At 39.9% G+C, this 20,829-nt stretch overlaps 2 protein-coding genes across 2 annotated transcripts; both read left to right on the top strand.

The window, feature by feature from the left end:
• Positions 1-1,341: 1,341 nt before the first annotated feature.
• strip1 (striatin interacting protein 1) lies at positions 1,342-10,884 on the top strand. The gene is made up of 20 exons (XM_035662264.1): positions 1,342-1,452; positions 2,749-2,818; positions 2,937-3,011; positions 3,129-3,263; positions 3,392-3,512; positions 3,628-3,803; positions 3,892-4,019; positions 4,157-4,339; positions 5,089-5,309; positions 5,493-5,558; positions 5,679-5,742; positions 5,835-5,906; positions 6,273-6,347; positions 6,887-6,984; positions 7,764-7,890; positions 8,044-8,144; positions 8,306-8,372; positions 8,482-8,586; positions 8,675-8,879; positions 9,473-10,884. The coding sequence occupies exons 1-20, from the start codon at positions 1,342-1,344 to the stop codon at positions 9,718-9,720; spliced, it is 2,448 nt and encodes an 815-aa protein (XP_035518157.1). The 3' UTR covers positions 9,721-10,884.
• A 762-nt stretch (positions 10,885-11,646) lies between these two features.
• LOC118328501 (tripartite motif-containing protein 16-like) lies at positions 11,647-14,203 on the top strand (the record flags this gene model as incomplete). Its single annotated transcript, XM_035662259.1, is given in 6 exon segments — positions 11,647-12,111; positions 12,726-12,821; positions 12,902-13,135; positions 13,228-13,396; positions 13,502-13,591; positions 14,132-14,203. Coding segments are annotated over 6 exon segments (1,126 nt in total), but the record flags the coding sequence as incomplete, so codon positions are not given.
• Between the last annotated feature and the right edge of the window lie 6,626 nt (positions 14,204-20,829).

The following is a 20,829-nucleotide window of genomic DNA, read 5'->3' as shown; positions in this document are numbered from 1 at the left end:
TGTTTAATTAGTTGATTTTGTCCGTTAGTCCTGTTGTTAATTGTACAGTAGCCTGCGTTATGCTACTGAAGTGCTTTCATCTTTGCACTAGCAGCTTTAAGGACATCAAAGCCAGGGACATTCAGTGAGGACATCAGCAAGATGAGCGCCGTAACCATGGTTACTGGTCATTTGACGGTGCCTTGTGACTCACTTAGTAATTACTCATTAAGTATGTTAATGCCCAATATGGTTGTTATTCTGCAATATACAGTGAGAGCTATGCAGCAAAACATACTCAGTTTTCTTCTGCAATCGTGGAGAGTTGTTATTTCACATTACTCTAAAAATATGCATTACTGTAAGATGACTAACGTTATATAATGTTGTACTAACCTTATGTACTTTTACATTTTAATGTATTTGATTCATCCTGGTTTCATTCTTGTAACAATCAAACATTTAAAATTCCTCAAACATTCGTAATAGCACTTGAAAAATGCCTTTTCTAATGAATTCCTTTTGTTTTAACTAATAGTAACAGTCATTTTACCTTTAGTTTTGACTCTGTTATAGAGACAAATGAATGTGTTATTACTTACAGCTTGACTCTGGTCAAATTTAAATAAATAAGCATACCACTGTGATTTGACAGTTGTACACTGTTGCTGGTTTTAAGTTTTTGATGTGGAGATATATGAGTTATATAAATTATATATTCCTCACTGTATAAATTAGGCCTAAAACACGATTTCAGCAGTATTCACCATGTTAAATTTCTGTGCACAGTTCCCTTAAATAAACTGCTGTTTGAAATTAGAAAATGGCTCAGATGCATCATTTTACAGACACGATAAGGCCTTATCTATCTAGCAAATGGATTTCCTACAACATCCATGTCAGGTAAGTATCTGAAAAATAAATAAACCTGTAAATATTAGATACAATTATGGCAACGTGGGCAGCTGCCCTAGGGCAGGAACTGGCTTGTGGCAATTTAACTTATTGTAATAATGTAGAATATGCACCACTAAAGCATAGTGTAATGACCATGAATGCAATACACAGATAGCACAGTTTTAGAAGTAGAGAATGTTTTCATTTTGTTAAAATTACATTGCATCAAGGTAAAATATAAAACCAGAGAAGACACCACCAACATTTGTAAAGTAACAAACATATAGAACTACTAGAGTTAAATAACAACTAAAGTAGAGGGCATAGATCATGTTTTCCACATTTTTAAAGCAGTAGTTAAATAAAGAAATATGAATATGGACAGACGGATGAGTCATACTCTGGCCGACCAACTCTCGCCGACCAACTCTCGTCTCGCGAGAACACACTGCTCCCCCAAAAAAGATGGAGGTCGGTGGGAACGGTGGTGGGCTTCCTGTAAACAACAAACAGAGAGCTATGCTACCTAATAAAAGCAGGGGCGAATTCACCCGCAACCCAAGAAAAGACTCAGAGGTACGTGAACAGAAGTTTGAGATGAATTTCTCTTTCTTCTTCAATAAAGAGACGAGGCCTGTAACAGCGTTAGCTAGCTCTGTCAGGCTACTGTAGCTTAACTATTACTAATAACTCCACCACGCAAGCCAGCAGCCGCAGTTGAGCTTCTTCAAACTGTTGACATAATGAGCCTGTAGTTGTGCAGTGTGGCGTTTGTAGTCCCGTGTTACTTTATACGGTGTTTGAGCAGCGGTGTAGCCTAACAGGGGGCGGCTAGCTGGTGTTAGCTGGTCACAGGCCAGACTGAAGTGCGACCTGCTGGAAACTAACTCCTCCAGGTCCTGTCTGCACACTGGCTTCTTCTTTCTAATCCACTGCTCATGTAGTTCGTGTAGTTTCAATACACGTGTGTTTACCGTGGATCCCGCAAAGAAACAGGGGGAGGTTTCTGGTGAATTCATTAGCAGGATTCAGTTGTTTTTACCCAGTGAATGGGGAGATTTCACCTCTTGTAATCTTTCAAATAGACATTATAGCTCCAGTTATAACCGTAGTAGCACTAAATGTGATTCTGATGAGTTTCTAATCAACAGTCTGTTCCTTCTCACAGTGTTGAACTTTACTAAGTCAAAGTAGAAACACTTTAATGTAAGATACACTGCTTCACAAGTAAAGGTTCATCATGTATAAGTGGTGGTGCCTTGTTGTCAGTGAGTGGGCACGTTTGACAGATGTATTAATATGTAAATCGACAGTAATGTGCCACATGCTCTAACACCAAAATCTTTTTTTGGGATCCTCAGCAGTTCACTCTCATAAAGTCTTGTTTCCCATGTTTTTGTATTTATGCGTTTTAATGCTGTACCTCATTATAGGTTTGGGACAAACTTGTACCACAATTTGGCCAGTTTAAAGTTCAGTCCACATCAGATCAGTGGTATCATCTAACACATGCACATTTGTTTTTATTGATCCAGTTCTTGAGACTTCCAACTCTGAAACATTTAAAAACTACATTTTCAAAACGCAAAGCAAATTAATTTCCCAGAAACTGTGTCCTGGTTATTTAGGATAATACATAGACCTTATAAGAAGAGTTTTCATAGGGAATTATATTTACACTGTTCAGCCAGGTCTGTATATTAGTCTCATTAATGGTTAAATACCACAAGAGTTAGAAAAGGTGTTTCTTTTTTCTTTGTGTTGATTTGAGTGAACTCCCCCTTTAAGCTTGTAGTTGAATTGATTGATTATTATCACTCTAAAGTAATAATTATTAATAAGGGCATAACATGTGTCTTGTGTTGTGCACAGGGGCTGTCTGAGTCTCCAGACCTCGAGTTTGAATATGCGGATACAGACAAGTGGGCTGCAGAGCTGTCAGGTGTGTGTCTCATCGTATCATCATGGACACTGAGATTCTTTTTGTTCCCCTGAACGTCACTCTGTTTGCAACATATAGTGTGTTGAGATTGTTTCTATGTTATTTATGTATGTTTCAGAGCTGTACAGTTACACTGAAGGACCAGAGTTTGCTCTCAACAGGAAGTGCTTTGAGGTGGAATTCAGAACACATGGTATGTAGTTAAACCTTTATACACTCAAATCCTAATTAATTCATCGTAAACAATGTATTACATCTAAGATTAAGACGGTATCTTAAACTTATTACATCCTCCTCTTCTGTGTCTCAGTTTCTGATAAGAAGTGGACAGAGCTCGATGCAGCTCAACACCGAGCTCACGCCATGCGCCTGTTGGACGGCCTGGAGGTGATTGCCCGGGAGAAGAGGCTGAAGGTTGCCAGGGCTATTCTCTACATGGCTCAGGGTCAGTCCCCATCTCCAAAAAGGGTTTTAGCGAGAAGTGATGAACAAGAACGGCAGAATGAACGATCAGGCAGGCTATTTGTGTTTCTCTCTCTATATTTCACCGTGGTACATTTTGTTTCTCTTTAGGAACGTTTGCAGAGTGCAGCTCTGAGGCTGAGGTGCAGCACTGGATGAGATACAACATCTTTCTGCTGCTGGATGTGGGGACCTTCTCTGCTCTGGTGGAGCTGCTCAACATGGAGATTGAGTATGTTCTCCATTACTTTTCTAGCCACGCAGAAGCCTGCCTAAATCGCTCATGCCTGGTTTTTGCTACAAGATGTCATTCTGAGCCTTTATAACGTTTATATTCTCCCTTACAGTAACAGCGCTGCCTGTAGTAGTGCTGTCAGAAAACCAGCCATCTCCCTTGCCGACAGCACGGATCTCAGAGTGCTGCTTAACATAATGTACCTGATGGTGGAAACGATACAACAGGATGACCCAGCTGACAAGCCTGAATGGAAAATCATCAGGGAAACCTTCAGAGCCGAACTGGGTAAGTTTCACCAGTGTGATAAGCTTCAGCCGTGTCATGCGTCTTGACAAAAACTTATAATGTAAATAATTTCCACTCTCTAATGCAGGATCTCCTATGTTCAACAACGAACCCATTTCTGTCATGCTCTTCGGTATGGTTACCAAGTTCTGCAGTGGTCACGCCCCTCACTTCCCAATGAAGAAGGTGTTATTGCTGTTGTGGAAGAGTGTACTGGTGAGAGACAGAAATATCTGCCATCCATGACCGTTAACTCTAATTCTGCTCATGTTAAATGCTCCCACATGATCTTACAAAAACAAAAAAGTAACATCTGAAGTTAAGAGACATTAAAATCCTGTCTTCTGTTTCAGTTCACACTCGGAGGGTTTGAGCAGCTGCAAAGCATAAAGGTTCGTAAGCGTGTGGAGCTGGGTCTCCCCCCTCTGCCGGAGGACAGCATTCGAGTCATTCGCAGTATGAGGGCCGCTTCTCCTCCTGCGTCTGCATCCGACCTCATAGAGCAGCAGCAAAAACGGGCCCGCCGTGAACACAAGGTAGACATTACCGCTGCTCCCTGTTCTCAAAGACAACGTATTGGAGGTTAAAACTAGTTACAAGTGAGTCCTGTATCACTGCATTGATTATCTGCCAGTGATGACATTACATTGAGTGCCAGATATTATCATTATTAACCCAGTTAGGATAATACTGGTTTAAATGTGCAAACAGAAGCAACTGTAATACAGTAACAGTCAAACTAAAACATGGAGCATAGATTTTTATATACACACCTTAATTGAACTGTGACTGAGAGTTTTAGCTGCATCTGTACCTGTCCAAACATGTGCTATTTTTACTAAATTTGCCACAAAGATAGAGCAACATGACACAAACAATGGCGTCAGTATTTGTTTTCATAGAATGGTAACAGTAATAGGATTTGAATAGTTCGACAAGCCATGTCCAACTATTTACAACAGATTTTAAGTCTTATTTTGCATTTGTGCTGTTGTCAGATTCTTGCAATGCTAAAATGCTCATCTGAAATAACACGCTCCTAAAACTTCTACATTCAGTATCTGAGAAAACCGGTTACATTTAGACATGATTTTAATTGATGATACTAACGTTCATCATACACATCTTGCCCGATGTTACTGTTTTTTAGGGGAATGACTTGTCTCATTGGTTCATGTAGGCCTTGAGACACTGTGGCAATATGTTTTCTGTCTGTCACTCCTTCACAGCTGAGCTTCATCACAATGTGTCAATGTCTTTATTGTTTCCTTGTTTTCTCACACAGGCATTGATAAAACAGGACAACCTTGACGCCTTCAATGAAAAAGATCCTTACAAGGCCGATGACTCTCGTGAGGATGAAGATGACAACGATGACAATGACAACTCTATAGAGGCAGAGACTTTCCCTCTAGAGAGGGACGAGGTAATGCCTCCGCCTATTCCTCACCCTCCGTCAGAGAGAGTGTCCTTCCCCAAAGGACTGCCGTGGGCTCCTAAAGTCAGGTACTGCTCAGTCTGATAACAATATCAAAAGTGTTGACATTTAGATTGTGCTAACACGATAACAATATAACTGTTATGTACCTGTAATGACATTTCAGTAAAGCTGATTGGTTGATTCCTCCCTTGTGTGTATGAATACTATCAGATTAAGGTGTGTTGAAATGATTGTTTTTGTTCCAACAGGGAAAAGGACATTGAAAATTTCCTGGAATCAAGTAGAAGTAAATTTATTGGTTACACACTTGGAAAGTAAGTCTTCTCCTCGTTGGCTTCAAACTAAAAGTAACTCGAGACTACTATTCTATGCTGTGTGTTGTGTGTGCTGAAATAATGCCCTAACGCATGGTTATTCTTATGCGTGTCTTGCAGTGATACAGACACAGTTGTTGGTTTGCCCAGGCCAATTCATGAGAGCATAAAGACGTTAAAGCAGGTATCACATTGCCATTCACTTCATGTTTTGTTAAATCTATTCTAAAGCTATTAAGATATTAAGATCTTAAAAGCTTTTTAACTTTTTTCCAGCACAAGTACGTCTCCATTGCTGAGATACAGATTTCAAAGGAGGAGGAGTTTCAGAAAACCCCTCTGTCTGGGGTAAGTGGAAACAAAAATCAACATCAATAATTCACATGTATAACTTGTTGTTATTATATCTGGAGATGTTGTATTCCCTGTACAGACAAGAATGCTGCTTAATTTGTTTGCTCCTTCCGGTACACAGGCTTTAGCTGGCCAAGTTACAAAGAATAAATGTTACATCCTTGCTAAGTTTTGAACTAAGGGCACTACTACTACTTGTGCCCTGCAATATCTTGGCACTATGCAGTATTTATCATCCCACATGTTTCTAAATAAGCGCTACGATGCACTGACTTTAAGTCTTTACTCCTTACCTGGCAGAAGAGACCAAACTGTTTTGAGGTATTATGACAATGTCTCTCTTTTTCTCCTCGTTGTCAGGGTGAGGAGGAGGTGGATATGTCCTCCACTGAGCTGCTCTATCAGGGAATTCTCCCCAGTTTGCCTCAGTACATGGTAGGTGCTAGCTCCAAGCACAGTTTACACTGTGGTACTACAGACACTGTTTATTATTTACTCTTGCATGTGGTTTATATGGCTAAATGTTTCTGTGTTGATTTAGCATAAAAGTAACCATACATAACTATACGGTGTATTGTATAGTCTTATATCGGGGCATATCCTGTAATCATCCTGCATTGAAAAGATTGGGTTATAGAATATTTCAGTGTGTTTTAGTTCCTTGAATTTAGGTAAATTAAGTACCATTTGTGGCATAGGCATTAGTGTGTTTGGCCCTTCAGTCTCACAAGTTAAATTTCCACAGAAGCAACAGAAATGAGAGATCTAATGCAAATAGGATAACTGGTGCATTAGATTCACAGCCCCTACACAATATCATTACTTTACCTGTTAATAATCACAGTTGTTTTACAGCACAAATATCAACTATCACTGTTTGTCTGATGGCTGATGTAGCCCTGCAGAAACAGACATGAGCTTCCATGTCCGACTGTTTTGTAACTGACTTCATGGTTTGTCTCTCTGAATGGCAGATTGCTCTGCTGAAGATCTTGCTCGCAGCAGCTCCGACTTCCAAAGCCAAGACGGACTCCATCAACATCCTGGCAGACGTGCTGCCAGAGGAGATGCCGTAAGTGATGAAGGGCCTCTAAAAGGGTTTAACAGCTGTGCCAGTTCCTTCTCCAGTGCAGCATAATGTTCTGAACAAGGAAAATATCCTAACTTTAGTAACAATTCTACTATTAGATTTATACCTGAAGCAGGAAAGAATTACTGGAATCTACTTTTAAATGTAGTTACACAGTTAGTGTTACTGGAGATAGTGATACTATCAGGACATTTTCACAGTATGGACACATAACCACATCAAGGAAATGTATTTCTCATTATATAACACAAGGCTGTGAAACAAAATGAAAGTTTGTAGCTTCATTACTCAGTGTTGTGATGAGTAATGTGAATGTGTATATTTTTATAGTATTGTCACCTTATAAACTGTGGGGACCCCAACCAAAATAGTGACTTATACAGGAGTTAATGGGGATCTTAACAAACAAACAAACAAACAAACAAGCTACACACACAAAAAGAGAAAATGTAAGATTATATCGCCTAACGTCTGGTTAGCAGGTTTGAAAATATATAACTAATAACTAAATATGATAGAACAGGAATAGAAGTGAAAGGTTGACTGACCTGAATAAACTTGTAGGTTTTGCTCTGAGGATCACAGGGAAACTTAAACGTACCGGGTCAGAATTGGTCAGTTTCCCCTCAAAATGGTAAAACAAGGAGGTGGAAACACTACCACGTTTGTCCACAGGGGGCGCCAGAATCAACACAAAATGTTCACAAAAGTTCCTCTCAGGTGTTTTAAAAAGGTGACTGATGTGTTACGTCTGACTGCAGGACCACAGTGCTGCAGAGCATGAAACTTGGAGTTGATGTGAATCGACACAAAGAGATCATTGTGAAGGCTATCTCTGCCATCCTGCTGCTGCTTCTGAAACACTTCAAACTTAATCACATCTACCAGGTACGGACATCACACACGTTTTGTCACAATTAACTTCTGTGGTAAATGTATCAGATATTTCCATAAATATTTGAAAGGATTAAAGAAACTTGTTTTTGTTTAATATAATTATACTTTTATAAGGAAATGTCTTTGTTTGCTTTGTTTGCTTAGTTTGAGTACATGGCTCAACACCTGGTGTTTGCCAACTGCATCCCCCTCATTCTGAAGTTCTTCAACCAGAACATCATGTCTTACATCACAGCTAAAAACAGGTACTTTGAATGCTTCTCTAAAGGACCGGTGTGTAGGATTTAGTGGCATCTAGTGGTGTTGCAGATCTGACTGAATACAGCTCATTTTTATAACCATTTACAATAAATGTCAGTGAACTGTTGCCATCATTTCACGGCTCTTAATTTTCTTTCCCTAACAGTATTTCAGTACTTGACTTCCCTTATTGTGTGGTGCACGAGCTCCCGGAGTTAACTGCAGAGAGTTTGGTGAGTTTTTTTGTTGATTTTTAGCTGTGTTTTGAGTGTTGCTTTGACTGCTGGTGTCACATTTGAGGTCATTTTAAACACGAATGTATATATATATTTCGTAATACAGGAAGCGGGAGACAACAATCAGTTTTGCTGGAGGAATCTGTTTTCCTGTATTAACTTGCTGAGGATTCTCAACAAACTGACCAAGTGGAAGCACTCCAGAACAATGGTAAGAGCTCATCAAGTAGCATTCAGATCCTATCGTCTTATCATGAATTAAAAATATAATCTTTTATATATGATGTTCTCCCTCCTAGATGCTGGTGGTGTTTAAGTCCGCTCCCATCCTGAAGAGGGCGCTGAAGGTCAAGCAGGCCATGATGCAGCTGTATGTCCTCAAGCTGCTCAAAGTGCAGACCAAATACCTGGGACGCCAGTGGAGGAAGAGCAACATGAAGACCATGTCGGCCATTTACCAGAAGGTCCGACATCGGCTCAACGACGACTGGGCGTACGGGAACGGTGAGTGGAAACACGGAGAATACATCGTGAATTCAGTGATGATGGAAGGTTCGGCCTGGAGAAAGAAGGAGGATTATATAAAAGCTGTAATAAATATTATGTGTATATTATTGATTTGAGGTGATTTCCAGTCGTTTTCAGTGTATTTGGTTCTAATTAGAAATGAGACAATTAGAAGATGAACTCTTCGAGTCGACTGAAAGAAAATGAATTGGCAACTATTCTGGTAATCAAATAATGTTTAATGCAAAAAAATAGAAATAAAAATCACAGGTTCTGCTTCTTAAATGGGAATATTTTCTAGTTTTCTTAGTCAGTAAACTGAATGTCATTGGGCTTTGGTCAGAGAAAACACATTATATGCTGTATATTGTTTTCTCTTGGGTTGAGGAAATTACGATGGTATTTTTCATCATTTTCTATAATTTATAGACCATTAGTTAGATTAATGATATTAATCAGTATTAAAAATAATCGTTAGTTGCAGCCCTGGTCCAAATCAAGTTCAGAATTGTTGGGACACACACTGAGTTGTATTTCCGCTCAGACCAAAGTGGACTAAATATGAACTTCTGTTTGTTTTCCCGGAGCAGATCTGGACGCTCGTCCCTGGGACTTCCAGGCTGAGGAGTGTGCTCTGCGGGCCAACATCGAACGCTTCAACAGCCGCCGCTACGACAAGAGCCACAGCAACCCGGACTTCCTGCCTGTGGACAACTGCCTGCAGAGCGTTCTGGGTCAGCGGGTGGACCTGCCCGAGGACTTCCAAATGAACTACGACCTCTGGCTGGAGCGGGAGGTCTTCTCCAAACCTATTTCCTGGGAGGAACTGCTACAGTGAGAATCAACAACACCGTCAGCATCCTCACACAAGAAATAAAACCGCTTCAATCAGGAGTTCTGACAAACCACCAACCGTGCTCTCACTGATCGATCTCAGATCACAGCATTATGTTACATGTTCTGTACAGACTGAAGGTGACGGACGGACTTTCATTCTCAAAGTCACCCAGGTATAAACTTCGAATCATCGCACCCACCGAATGCTCTGCGTGATGAACTATCGAGACTCTTTCCCACACTAACGTCACCCACAGTTTTTTTAATAAAATAGCTGAAAATCAATCCAGTGCTAAGTCTTGCTCATATGTGGACCCGGCCTCTACCTTACATATACAGGTGTTTGCTTTGTGTGCCTCTTACCTGCTACAAAAGGTCCGTAAGTTTGACCTCGAAGCACTACATGACAGTATGTTCACTCGTAATTTACTTGGAATCATTTTTTATTTTCTTTTGCATTAACTGTTAGGACTCAAACAAAGGTGTGTGCACTTTGTTGAGGCAGGGCTCAGCACATTTAAGTTGTTAATAAATATACATTTTCCTGGTACATCTCATGAGTTTACCTTCTTCAGAGAGGTGAAAAGGAATATTTATGTACAAATACAAACATGTTACTAATAGTTATTTCCTGGCAGGGATAAACTTCTTGTTTACCTGACTCACCCTTCGTTGTTCTGCTTCATTTGCATATGATTTGACTTTTATTTTGAGTTTCTCCCCTGAGTGCTGCCTACACACCTTTGCTCTGGGACCATGGAGGTGACCGTTTAGACCTTACCTGACCACCAGGCTGAATGGACAAGACAACACGGCCTTGTTTTGTTTTTTTAACCTCATAAGTATCTTAAATTGTTTGTTGTGTGGAAAAAATGGTTTCACGTGTTCACATGATTTGACTGTGTGAAAGAAACATTTCTGGTTTTTAGAGCTGCGGTCTCTGAGCTTCACTTGTCAGACGGCTGTTTTAAACTGAATGGGATAAATCAATTTAATTGCCAGTTAAAGAACCATTTTCCTCTGTCTTTTTTCTACTCTTCTTCTTTGTTTTATTATAAAGGGTTAAGGAAATGAGAATACATGTAAATTGTGAAACTTATTTATCATGGCTTTGTCTTTGTTTTACATTGACTCAAATACTGTAATAAAATGATACTGTCATTCATGTTGCATTCATTTATTTGATAGTGGTAGGGGAGATACAGACAGGAAATGTGGAGGATTTACCGTCTATTAAAGTGAGTCCCTTGGCTGTGATCAGTATTGTGATGTAGATTCTGAACAGAATGTCAGGATATGTCAGACATAAAATAAAATAATAATTTTATTATAAAATTGGTAAAGTTTTGACTTAATTCAGGAAGTTAAAGTGTGTAAACAAGCTCTAAAGAAGCATCAAATGCTAACTTTTGGTATTTAATAGTTTCTGATGCTGTTTTTGGCTGCTGCTGTTGGAGGGGATCTTAAAGTATGCTCATATAACATTAAACACGTGTATTGGAAACAGGAATTCCCCTCTTTGTTGTATGGCCAAATAAAACTGAGCAACAATATAAAAACGTACTGGATGTATGTAAAAAGTTTTCTTCACTATCACTTTTTTGTGATATTGTAACTGGTCACTGAGGATAATGTGCCTGAAACAAGAAAAGTTGACAATTAACACTGAGAAATCAATACAGAACAAAATATATAGTATCTGTATTAAAAAAGTATAAATTATTACATAATTATTACAATCCTGAAGCATTGACTCACCACAGCACTGTTATGTTTCTCCCTCCCTGAAAATAATTCAAATAATGAAGTCACACCCATCTCCTCTCTGATATCAGGAAACCACACACACACATTACACAAACCTACTAAATCACTTTACCAGGAAACGAAACCAAACTTGTAATAGCCCGCCTTTGTGCACGCAGACATGGCAGAGCCTCGTATCCCTGTGAAGATGAACCGCCTCAGCTGTCCAATCTGCAGCGAGGTCCTCAGGAATCCTGTGACTATTCCCTGCGGACACAACTTCTGCATGCAGTGCATCCAGTACCGCTGGAACAACTCTCCCTTCAGCTGTCCTGAATGTGGCCATAAGTTTCCCTCCAGACCCCAGCTGATCAAGAACACAACTCTGGCTGACTTGGTGAGGGACACCGAGAGGTGTGATGCTGACTGTGCGAGTGGGAAACCACAGCATTCGGCAGTCTCCACGCAGACCCTGAAAAGACCCTGGAGCTGTACAAAAATGAAAAGCCCTTTATGTTGGAGGCACAGATGCTCCCTGGATATTTACTGTTGCACTGATGAGCAGGTCATTTGTGCACTGTGTGCTTCAGCTGAGCACAGGGGACATACCATTGGGTCGGTGAAGGGAGAAAGGAAGAAGAAACAGGTACGTAAAACAAACAGAAACACAAAGAATAATGCAACTTCTGATTTGTTTTTAAAGTTGAAACCAAGTAAGGAGACTTTACCAACTGTAAACCTGTTAAATATGGGAACATATGAGAAAAACAAACAAAAAAAAGCTTTTTTTTTAAATTTGATCCAGGGCTCAAATTTTCACCGTGTGGTCAGTTAGGGATCCCAGTGTTTAATTTGCCATATATACTGTAACCAGTCTGTGAGTTGTGAAAGATCTGAGTCACTGCAGTTCATCCGGTGCTGCAACTTTATCCCAGAAAAAGAATTACATCATCTGCATTTATACATGTTGAATCATCACTTTAAATTACTTCCACTTATTTCTAACACTTGGGAAAACGGCGGCAATCAGTTACCTATGAATGCACCTTCACGGCCAGTTTGCAGACAAAAAAATGTGAAAGGATCAAATGTTTCATTCTGTGTAGAAACAACACAAAAGAAGCAACTACTTTCCAAAGTAGATGCCCAAACAGACTTTAACAGGCACAAAAATTATGCTTTTTAAAGTTGCCAAGCCTACAACCAGTTTCACAAAACTAAAAATAAATATTGTGTATTTCTATCCGACTCACACTGAAGGAGGAGCTGGAGATCAGACAGATTGAATCCAAGCAGATTCTCAAGAAACAAGAAAATAAATGTAGGAACTTGGAGAGGACTCTCAAACAGATTCAGGTGAGCAGAACACGTGACCACGGTGTCTACATACTGTATGTACGCTTCAAACATTTAACATAAACTCGTGCACAAAACAGGAGGAGGCGAGAGATACAGACGACTACTGTGAGAGCGTCTTGGTCAGCGTCATCGACTCCCTCCAGAGACATTACCTATCAGTGAGAGAGCTGATCAGAGCTCAGGAGGAGGCTGCAGCCGCTCAGGTTCAGATCTCCCTACAGACCCTGCAGGTGAAGATTGATGAAATGAAGAAGAGGAGTGCTGAGCTGGACCATCTGGCACAGACTGACAATGATGTCCATTTCTTGGAGGTACTGTGATCACATCGCTAGAAACTTGAATCTTTCTAATAGAAGATGTTTTAATGTCTCTGTCTCTTTCCCAATCCGCCCTCTCTGCACAGAAATGGCCCACTCTGCAGCGCCTCTGTGACGAAGACCTTCTCCGTGCTCTCCGCTGGGTTTCACAGGATCCACTGCTCCCCTTTGAGTTCACAAAGAAAGCTGTTGACAAGCTCGGGAGGCAGCTTGAGGAATTTTGTGACAAAGAATTCACCTCAATCTCTCAAACTGGTATGTATCTTTGTCGACATGTGGAAATATTTTAACATCAATCATAGTTTGGCATTTTGGGCCTTTTCATTTTTTTTTCATTTCATTCACATTTATTCAATATAGCTGACAGGGGAGAGCAGCAGGAGTCAGGAGGAGAGACAGAGCAGGACGACATGCAGCAAGGATGTGAAGCCAGTACCTCACAGTCCCATGGTTGGTATTTAACAGTTATTATTTTAGAAGAAGGTTTTCAACCTCCTCTGTTAATTAAAATAATTTTCACCAACATATGAAACATTGTTTCATATGTAGCATAAGCAGTGCTTTGCCCCTGATGCCAATCAGCCAATCAGTGTTAGACAGAAGGAGCGTTGTAAGCATCACTAAAGTTTGAGCAATAAAACTGTATTTTGTGGTTCATTCTGGGTTTACTGGATTTTTAATAATTAAAAGCTTTTTTTTGTCAAACATCCCTATTGTGAAAGAAGCCATGTGTCATGTCAGTATACTAATGACTTAAAATCTTAATTTAAGAAAGAAAAATGTAATTCTATTAAGCCTCTTTTATCATTTTCTTTATTAATAATAAAGGCTGTATTCCATTTTGATGAGCCAGTTTCAGTGTCCTCTTATTGGCTTACTGAGACACTACTGTGACAGAGCCATCATTAATGTTACTAGTAACTGTGCTTTTACTACTACGACACGTTTTTCAGCAGTGGCACTTAATGATGCTTTGAAATTGTCTCATAGGTCTCACTGGAGTTAACAAGACTCTGACTGATCGGACTGCGGAGCCTAAAACCAGAGCAGAGTTCCTGCAGTGTGAGTTTATCCTCTTATGCACTAGAATAACACTCATCAGTACTTTGGTCCACGATACTTTAACCTCACATATAGACAGGACATACTTAAGTATTGTACTTCAGTGCAGGTTACAGGTACCTTATTTGAGTATTTGTGGTTTATATTACTTTATGCTTCACTATATTTATCTGGTAGCTGTGGTTAGTATTTGCTGTTTATACAACAATACAACATATTAAAGATTAAATCAGTGGTTCCTGATCTTTTTGGCTTGTAACCCTAATAAAAACCCCAGATTTGGGCCTTTTGTCACGTTGCTGAGTTGTAAACTGTTCCATCTGACACATTTCCCCTCTAAACGTCTAAATAGTCAAATATTTCACAATAAAGAAAACATTCCAGAAAATATTTTTAAAAACTTTATTTTTTATTCTTTCAACCACATTAGCCCACTCACGACCTCCCAGATTTATTTTGTGACTCTTGCGACTACTTTTACTTTTCATTCTTCTACTACATTTTGCTGATAGTTGTGATGGAAAAACTTAGATGATGAAGAATTAAGAGGCCTTGATGACTTACGCAGCAGGATTTATGAGGCTTGATTGAGGAGAATATGGCTCAGCAGTGTAACACAGTGCAGTACCAACCTGAATCTGAAGGTTATGGGGGGGATATTTAACGTAGGCCCAGACCCACAAGGACAACACGTGTCCTAGCCTACACTGGGAAATATTTGTGTAAATCAGGTTTGAGAATGATTCAAAACAAGTTCTTAGATCACCTAACTCTCCCTCTATCCCACAGGATGCCACCTAAAACCCTCTATGGGGAGAGACAGACCCTGGGCAATAGCTATAATCTCATCCTACAGGCAACATGTGCTCCAGCTTGATTCTTATCACCACAACTGTTGTAGAGTCAGCATACAGGACACTCCTAGGGACTGTTGAGGAAAGGGGTCTCTTTAAACCCTTAGCCTCGTGTGTTCTTTAATGAAGCGATAGGAGAAGATTTAGTTTCAACAAAAATCAGCTTTATTCTTAACACCAGTAGAATGTGCAAAGTTTACAGAGCTCCTGGACCGAAATCTCTAGTATCCTGACAAGCAACAAAGTGTGTGTCAGTTCACGAAGTCTGAACTGCTATCTCTTCCTGGTCCAGTGTGTTAGTCCATCAGTGAGGAACGTCATAGTAAGGCGTTGTCCCTTCCCATCAGCCGATGACGTATTCCCTCCTCGTCCTCGTCCTCGTCCTCGTCCTCGTGGTATCTGACTCCAACGTTATGTTGACGTCTCCGGGTGTAATCTGAAACTTTACATACAAATAGACAATACGCCTGTTCTTTGCTACAGATTGACTAGCACTCTCTGTTCTTTGCAAAAGATTCTAACTATCTATCTAACCTTCGCATGTAACTGACAACTTATTCATTTTCATATATGGAGTTGTTTTGCATGATTATGTGGCGCTCCCTTATATCTCAAATCCTGTTTTACGGCTATCTATCTATCTATCTATCTACTTATCTATCTATCTACTATCTATCTATCTATCTAGGTCTTTATTGCTTACTGCTGCAGAAAACAGCCTCTATATGGGGAAATTGTTGGTGTTTTAGTTATAACCACATAACTGGGTCTCATTATCAGATGCTGATTTTCTTTTTAGGCCAACTGTTTGCGACCGGTGTAGATGCACTGTTTCTCAGGAGCTGGAGCAGCAGGAATAACATCCTGCCAGAACCCAGCTTTACACCATGGTTGTCCCAAAGTCACAAGATGAGCAAGTGCCTGCTAGTGGCTCTGTGGACAGAGGCACCAGCCAACAGTACGGATCCAACCCGTCCTCATATCAACAATCTGGAAGCCCACAACATTTTAGCTCAAATGGGAATATTTCACCAGTCAACACCAGGCCCCATGAGCCACAGGAATACACTGAGACAGACTTTTTACTCCCAAATAAACTGTACAGAACGTCAAGGTTCAGTGGATCCATGAGAGCAAAGGATGCAGATGGCTCCGGTGCACCAGCTGAGACAGTCTGCTCCATAGTGATTCAGATCCTGGTGCCATTTCTGTTGGCCGGGTTTGGGACAGTCTCTGCCGGGATGCTTCTCGAAGTGGTTCAGGTGAGGAAACAAAGGAAAGCCGAGGAGGACAAAGAGGTGGTTTAGAGTTTAGATGAGATCTTAACCCATAAGAACCCAGACCCATTTCTCCTTGAAGGAAAATTATGGGGGATATACCACAGAACAAATGGAACTTATAGAACATATTTATTTTTTAAATGTCAAATATTTGTTTTGTGACACATAAGTCACAATGAAAGTTTTTGGTAAATATAATATTTTATTAATACCTTAATAATGTGACATTATTTTTTGTTTATATATTTCTTAAAATATACTTTAAATTGAACAACAGGGCATATATTAATCCTATATAATTGAAACATTGAAATTAATTGAGTGGCCTATTACTTTTTTTGTTATTGTGACACAGATGTCACACCAGATTTTCTATGACGACTTCAGAACTTGTTTTATATTATTTGGTTCAGGAAATATGGTGAGAACAGGTTAAATACAATACAGGACATACTATTAAGGTATTAGAATTGTTAAATGGGTTTAAACTTACCTTATAAACAAAAAACAAGCTTTTTGAATTTAGCTACCTCCTTTATTTCTGTCATTGCTGTCAGTTCAGTCAGAGGACACTTCCCGTCACAGTCACATGACTGTCATATGACCACCACACCAGGATGTTTTGTAGATGTAACTTAGGGACTTAATGAGTTAAGGTCAAGCATAACGCTGTATATGGAGATTCAAGGATATTTAAAGTGTGTGTGACACACGTGTGACCATGGGTTCTTGTGAGGTCATCGTTTCTTCTCTTTCTAAAAGTTGAAGAGAGGAAAGAAATCAGAAGAGTTAATGTAGGAACGTTTTAATGTTGTGGAAACTGATGGAATGAAGGACTGGCATTGATAAACACGAGAATTATAAAATAAACCAAACAAAACTAATTTTAATTTCAAAGTTGGTGTGTTTACTTTATCACCTTGAAAATATAAATGATTCATTCATTGTGTGTCTGTGGTTCACCTTCAGTTTTTCACCTTCTGTGTGTTTTCATGGCAGAACTGGGACGTGTTCCAGGAAATCACAGAGATCTTCATCCTGGTCCCTGCAGTATTAGGCATGAAAGGGAACCTGGAAATGACTCTGGCCTCTAGACTCTCGACTGCTGTGAGTGTCTGCATGCTAACACACACAAACTCACACATACACACAATAAATAAATCCAGTGGGTACCTACAACCTAATTTCTAGGAACTATTTTTTGCCTTGTTGCATAATGGGTTTTCTGTCCCCATGTGAAACTCTTCACAGACCTGCGAAGACCACAGCAGGAGATCAACCTCCAGTACAATATCCTGCAGGGAAAATTAATAACAATAGTCCATCAATTCAGATAACCCGAAAAGATGGTTTCCTGGAAAAGAAGAGCATATAATGATCAAATATTATGATAATTCTTGTTCGCTAACATGCCAAAGATTATTCCTGTCTGTCATAGAACTCCAAAACAATTAAAAGCACATCAATGAGTCACACTGTCTCACTGGGTGATGTTCCTTCATTACCATTAAAAAAGGAAGAAAAACTAGTCTTTGGGTCTAAAGGGTGGTTTGGCACTCTTATTTGAGTTAATGTTGCTAAAAACCAGCTGGTAGGAAAGTAATGAAACACATTGTTGGCGTTGGTGTTTTTAATAAGATTAGAGACGAGAAGATAAGATAGACTTTATTGATCCCACACTGGGGAAATTCACTAGCTACAGCAGCTCCAGATACAACACAGCAGATAAGAATACACAATAAATAAAAAAAAAGAAAAATACAAGATATAAGGAAAATAGAAAAAATACAATAAGAGTTGTATGTAGACTATATACAGCCTTTTTTTATACAGATGTGATTGATATGGAACATTGAACAGGTTACAGCAGGAGGTAGAGCATTGGGGTAAATATATATATATAGTAGTATAGATTAGTGGAAATATAGGTGGTAGACAGGGCTATGAATATACAGTATAGGTCTAATACTAATAATGTGTGGGTAGGAAATTATATTTATCTATATCTATCTATCTCTCTCTATATATGTGTGTGTAAAAACTGTACAGTAGTAATAGTGCAAAAAGTGACTGTGATTGGTGTTGACAGATGTTACAGAGACAAACAGTGCTACTCACTGGTTGCTGAGTTATAGAGTCTGACAGCTGTTGGGATGAAGGACCTGCGGTAGCGCTCCTTCTTGCACTGAGGGTGCAGCAGTCTGTTGCTGAAGGAACTGCTCAGGGACCCCTTAGTCTAATGCAGGGGGTGAGAGGTGTTGTGCGTGATTGACGTCAGCTTGGCTAAGACCCACCTCCTTTACGGAGTCTATAGGTCAGTCCAGGACAGAAATAGCCCTCTAACCCAGTTTGTTGAGGCCCTTTCTGTCCCTCTCTGGGTTTCCATTTCCCCAACAGACTACACCTTTGTGTTTCTGGCATACATGATTAAGCTATTACCTCTCTGTATTCCTAATGGCAGTATCATTAGAAGTCCTCTGCAGATGTCAATTTCTTGTGTTCATGGAATATAGAATAACACCAATCTCATCCTTTAAGGTCACCTTTTTTAGGTCACAACTTGGTGCTAAGATTATACTGTTATTGATTAATTACTTCTTGTTTTTCAGATCAGTTTTAAACTCTTGATTAAATATCTGTCACACATACACTCATAGTCTTTACAGAGAAAATGTAATAGCTCTGGAGATTTCAGTCATATCAGGAAATAGAGTTTTCGCAATTGTGATGAAAATGTAGATATATTTCATTTTGATTATGTTGTCAGGTGAATGCAGGAAAAATGGAAACTGCCAGAGAAAAATGGATGTTAATCATTGGGAACCTGGCACTCAAGCAGGTACATTATTTTATTACAGAGCAACTTTGTGGCTAATTATGTGGATTTAATCTTCCAATCAACCATTACTTTTTATCTGCAGAATTTTATGGCAATCTACCACAATTTGTGGGTATTTTCTTACTACCACCCTCTTTCTACAGCTACAAGCCACGGTGCTCGGCCTGTTGGCCTCTTTGATGGCAACTGTGTTGGGCTGGATGGCAGAGGGAAAAATGCCCTTCAATCACGTAGTGCTACTGTGTTCAGCCAGTGTTTCTACTGCCTTCATGGCTTCACTGCTGCAAGGTAAAAACACAACCTGCTGTCACCTTGAACCAATGTCTTTGATCTTTCTTTGAGTGTAATATGAGACAAGTGCATCACACACCTACACACATCGTTATTAAATCCATTCAAACCTTTTTGACGTCCCAGTTTCTCCCTCTCTACTTCACCCATGATCTCAGGATTCTTCATTAAGTTTAATTAGGTATAAAACATGCATTTTACATTTACAGGTGCTGGCCCTTGTATTGGGCCAGCACCCCACATCCCATCATTCTTCCCTGCTTTTTCTGCACAAAGGCTACTACCAACTAATTCTTTCTCTTTTAAGCCCCCTTAAAGCTGTTCTGTACCCTATTTTCTGAGCAAAGAGAGTCCTAAATACCTGAAAAATGCACTTTTCTCAAAAACTTTTCTTCTGGCTTGGTTAAATGAGCTGATCTCCATCATAGAAATTATTCTAGAAATAGAAGTATGAACAGAGGGATGGTGACAAGGAGCATGTAGGACATTGAAATCAATTCTGCATTCTTCTGGTTGACCCACAAGTTGAAATTCGGCATTGGACTAATTATATAGATACACATCATGTCAAAAAAATGATTCATGACTTTGGCCTTTGACCCCACAGGGGGTTTTCATACATGAAAAAAGAGAACCACTGACCTAGGCCCTCCTCATCCATTCTTAAATAAGAGTTTAGGGACTTTCTAGTTGCATTCAGGTCATGTTCAGGTCTATGAATGGCGTCAGGACTGATCCAATGTCCCCTGACAAGAGAGAGAGGATCTATGTACTTGATCTCAAACTCAAAAGTGACAGGTACCACGTCACGCCCTTTCACCCACCCCCCAAGAAAGGTTCAAAAAATGTTGCAGTCCAAATTTCCCCCTGACCCCTATTGTTTCCAAAGTCAAAAAAAAGGTCAAAATGTGCTTGTCAATTTCCACCACCCCCAACCCCCAAATCAAAGGTACGGTCCTTCCCCCCACCCTCTGCGGATGCTACAATGGAATATGAGGTGCGGCTTTTCACTGTCGTAAAATGCCCAAGAAGTTAAGCCTTGAGGGTAAACATCACAGCCATCCTGTGCACTTCTTAATGTCGTCAGGGGTTGAAATGCAGAAGTATCGGACAACACTTGGAGACCGGGGAAAGCAGCAATCAGCGATAACCCTTTAACGATCTTCAAAGAGAACGCAGTCTAAGTACCTCCGGGAGTACGGGGGAGTGAAAGGGGGCGTGGTCAACCCTGCAGCTTTTGACGTTCGAGCATCAAGTAACATCAGATCTCTCTCTCCTCCCTGACAGATTAAGACTCTTTACCTTTGCCGTACACTCCCTCCTCTACGTGTGATACCATACCGGTTGGAGTGACGTATGCGC

This window comes from Morone saxatilis, unplaced genomic scaffold, assembly GCF_004916995.1.
Source record: "Morone saxatilis isolate NCDOM2014 unplaced genomic scaffold, NCSU_SB_2.0 Contig18, whole genome shotgun sequence".
NCBI classification, from domain to species: domain Eukaryota; kingdom Metazoa; phylum Chordata; class Actinopteri; family Moronidae; genus Morone; species Morone saxatilis.
This window is presented reverse-complemented; position numbering and strand designations above follow the sequence as displayed.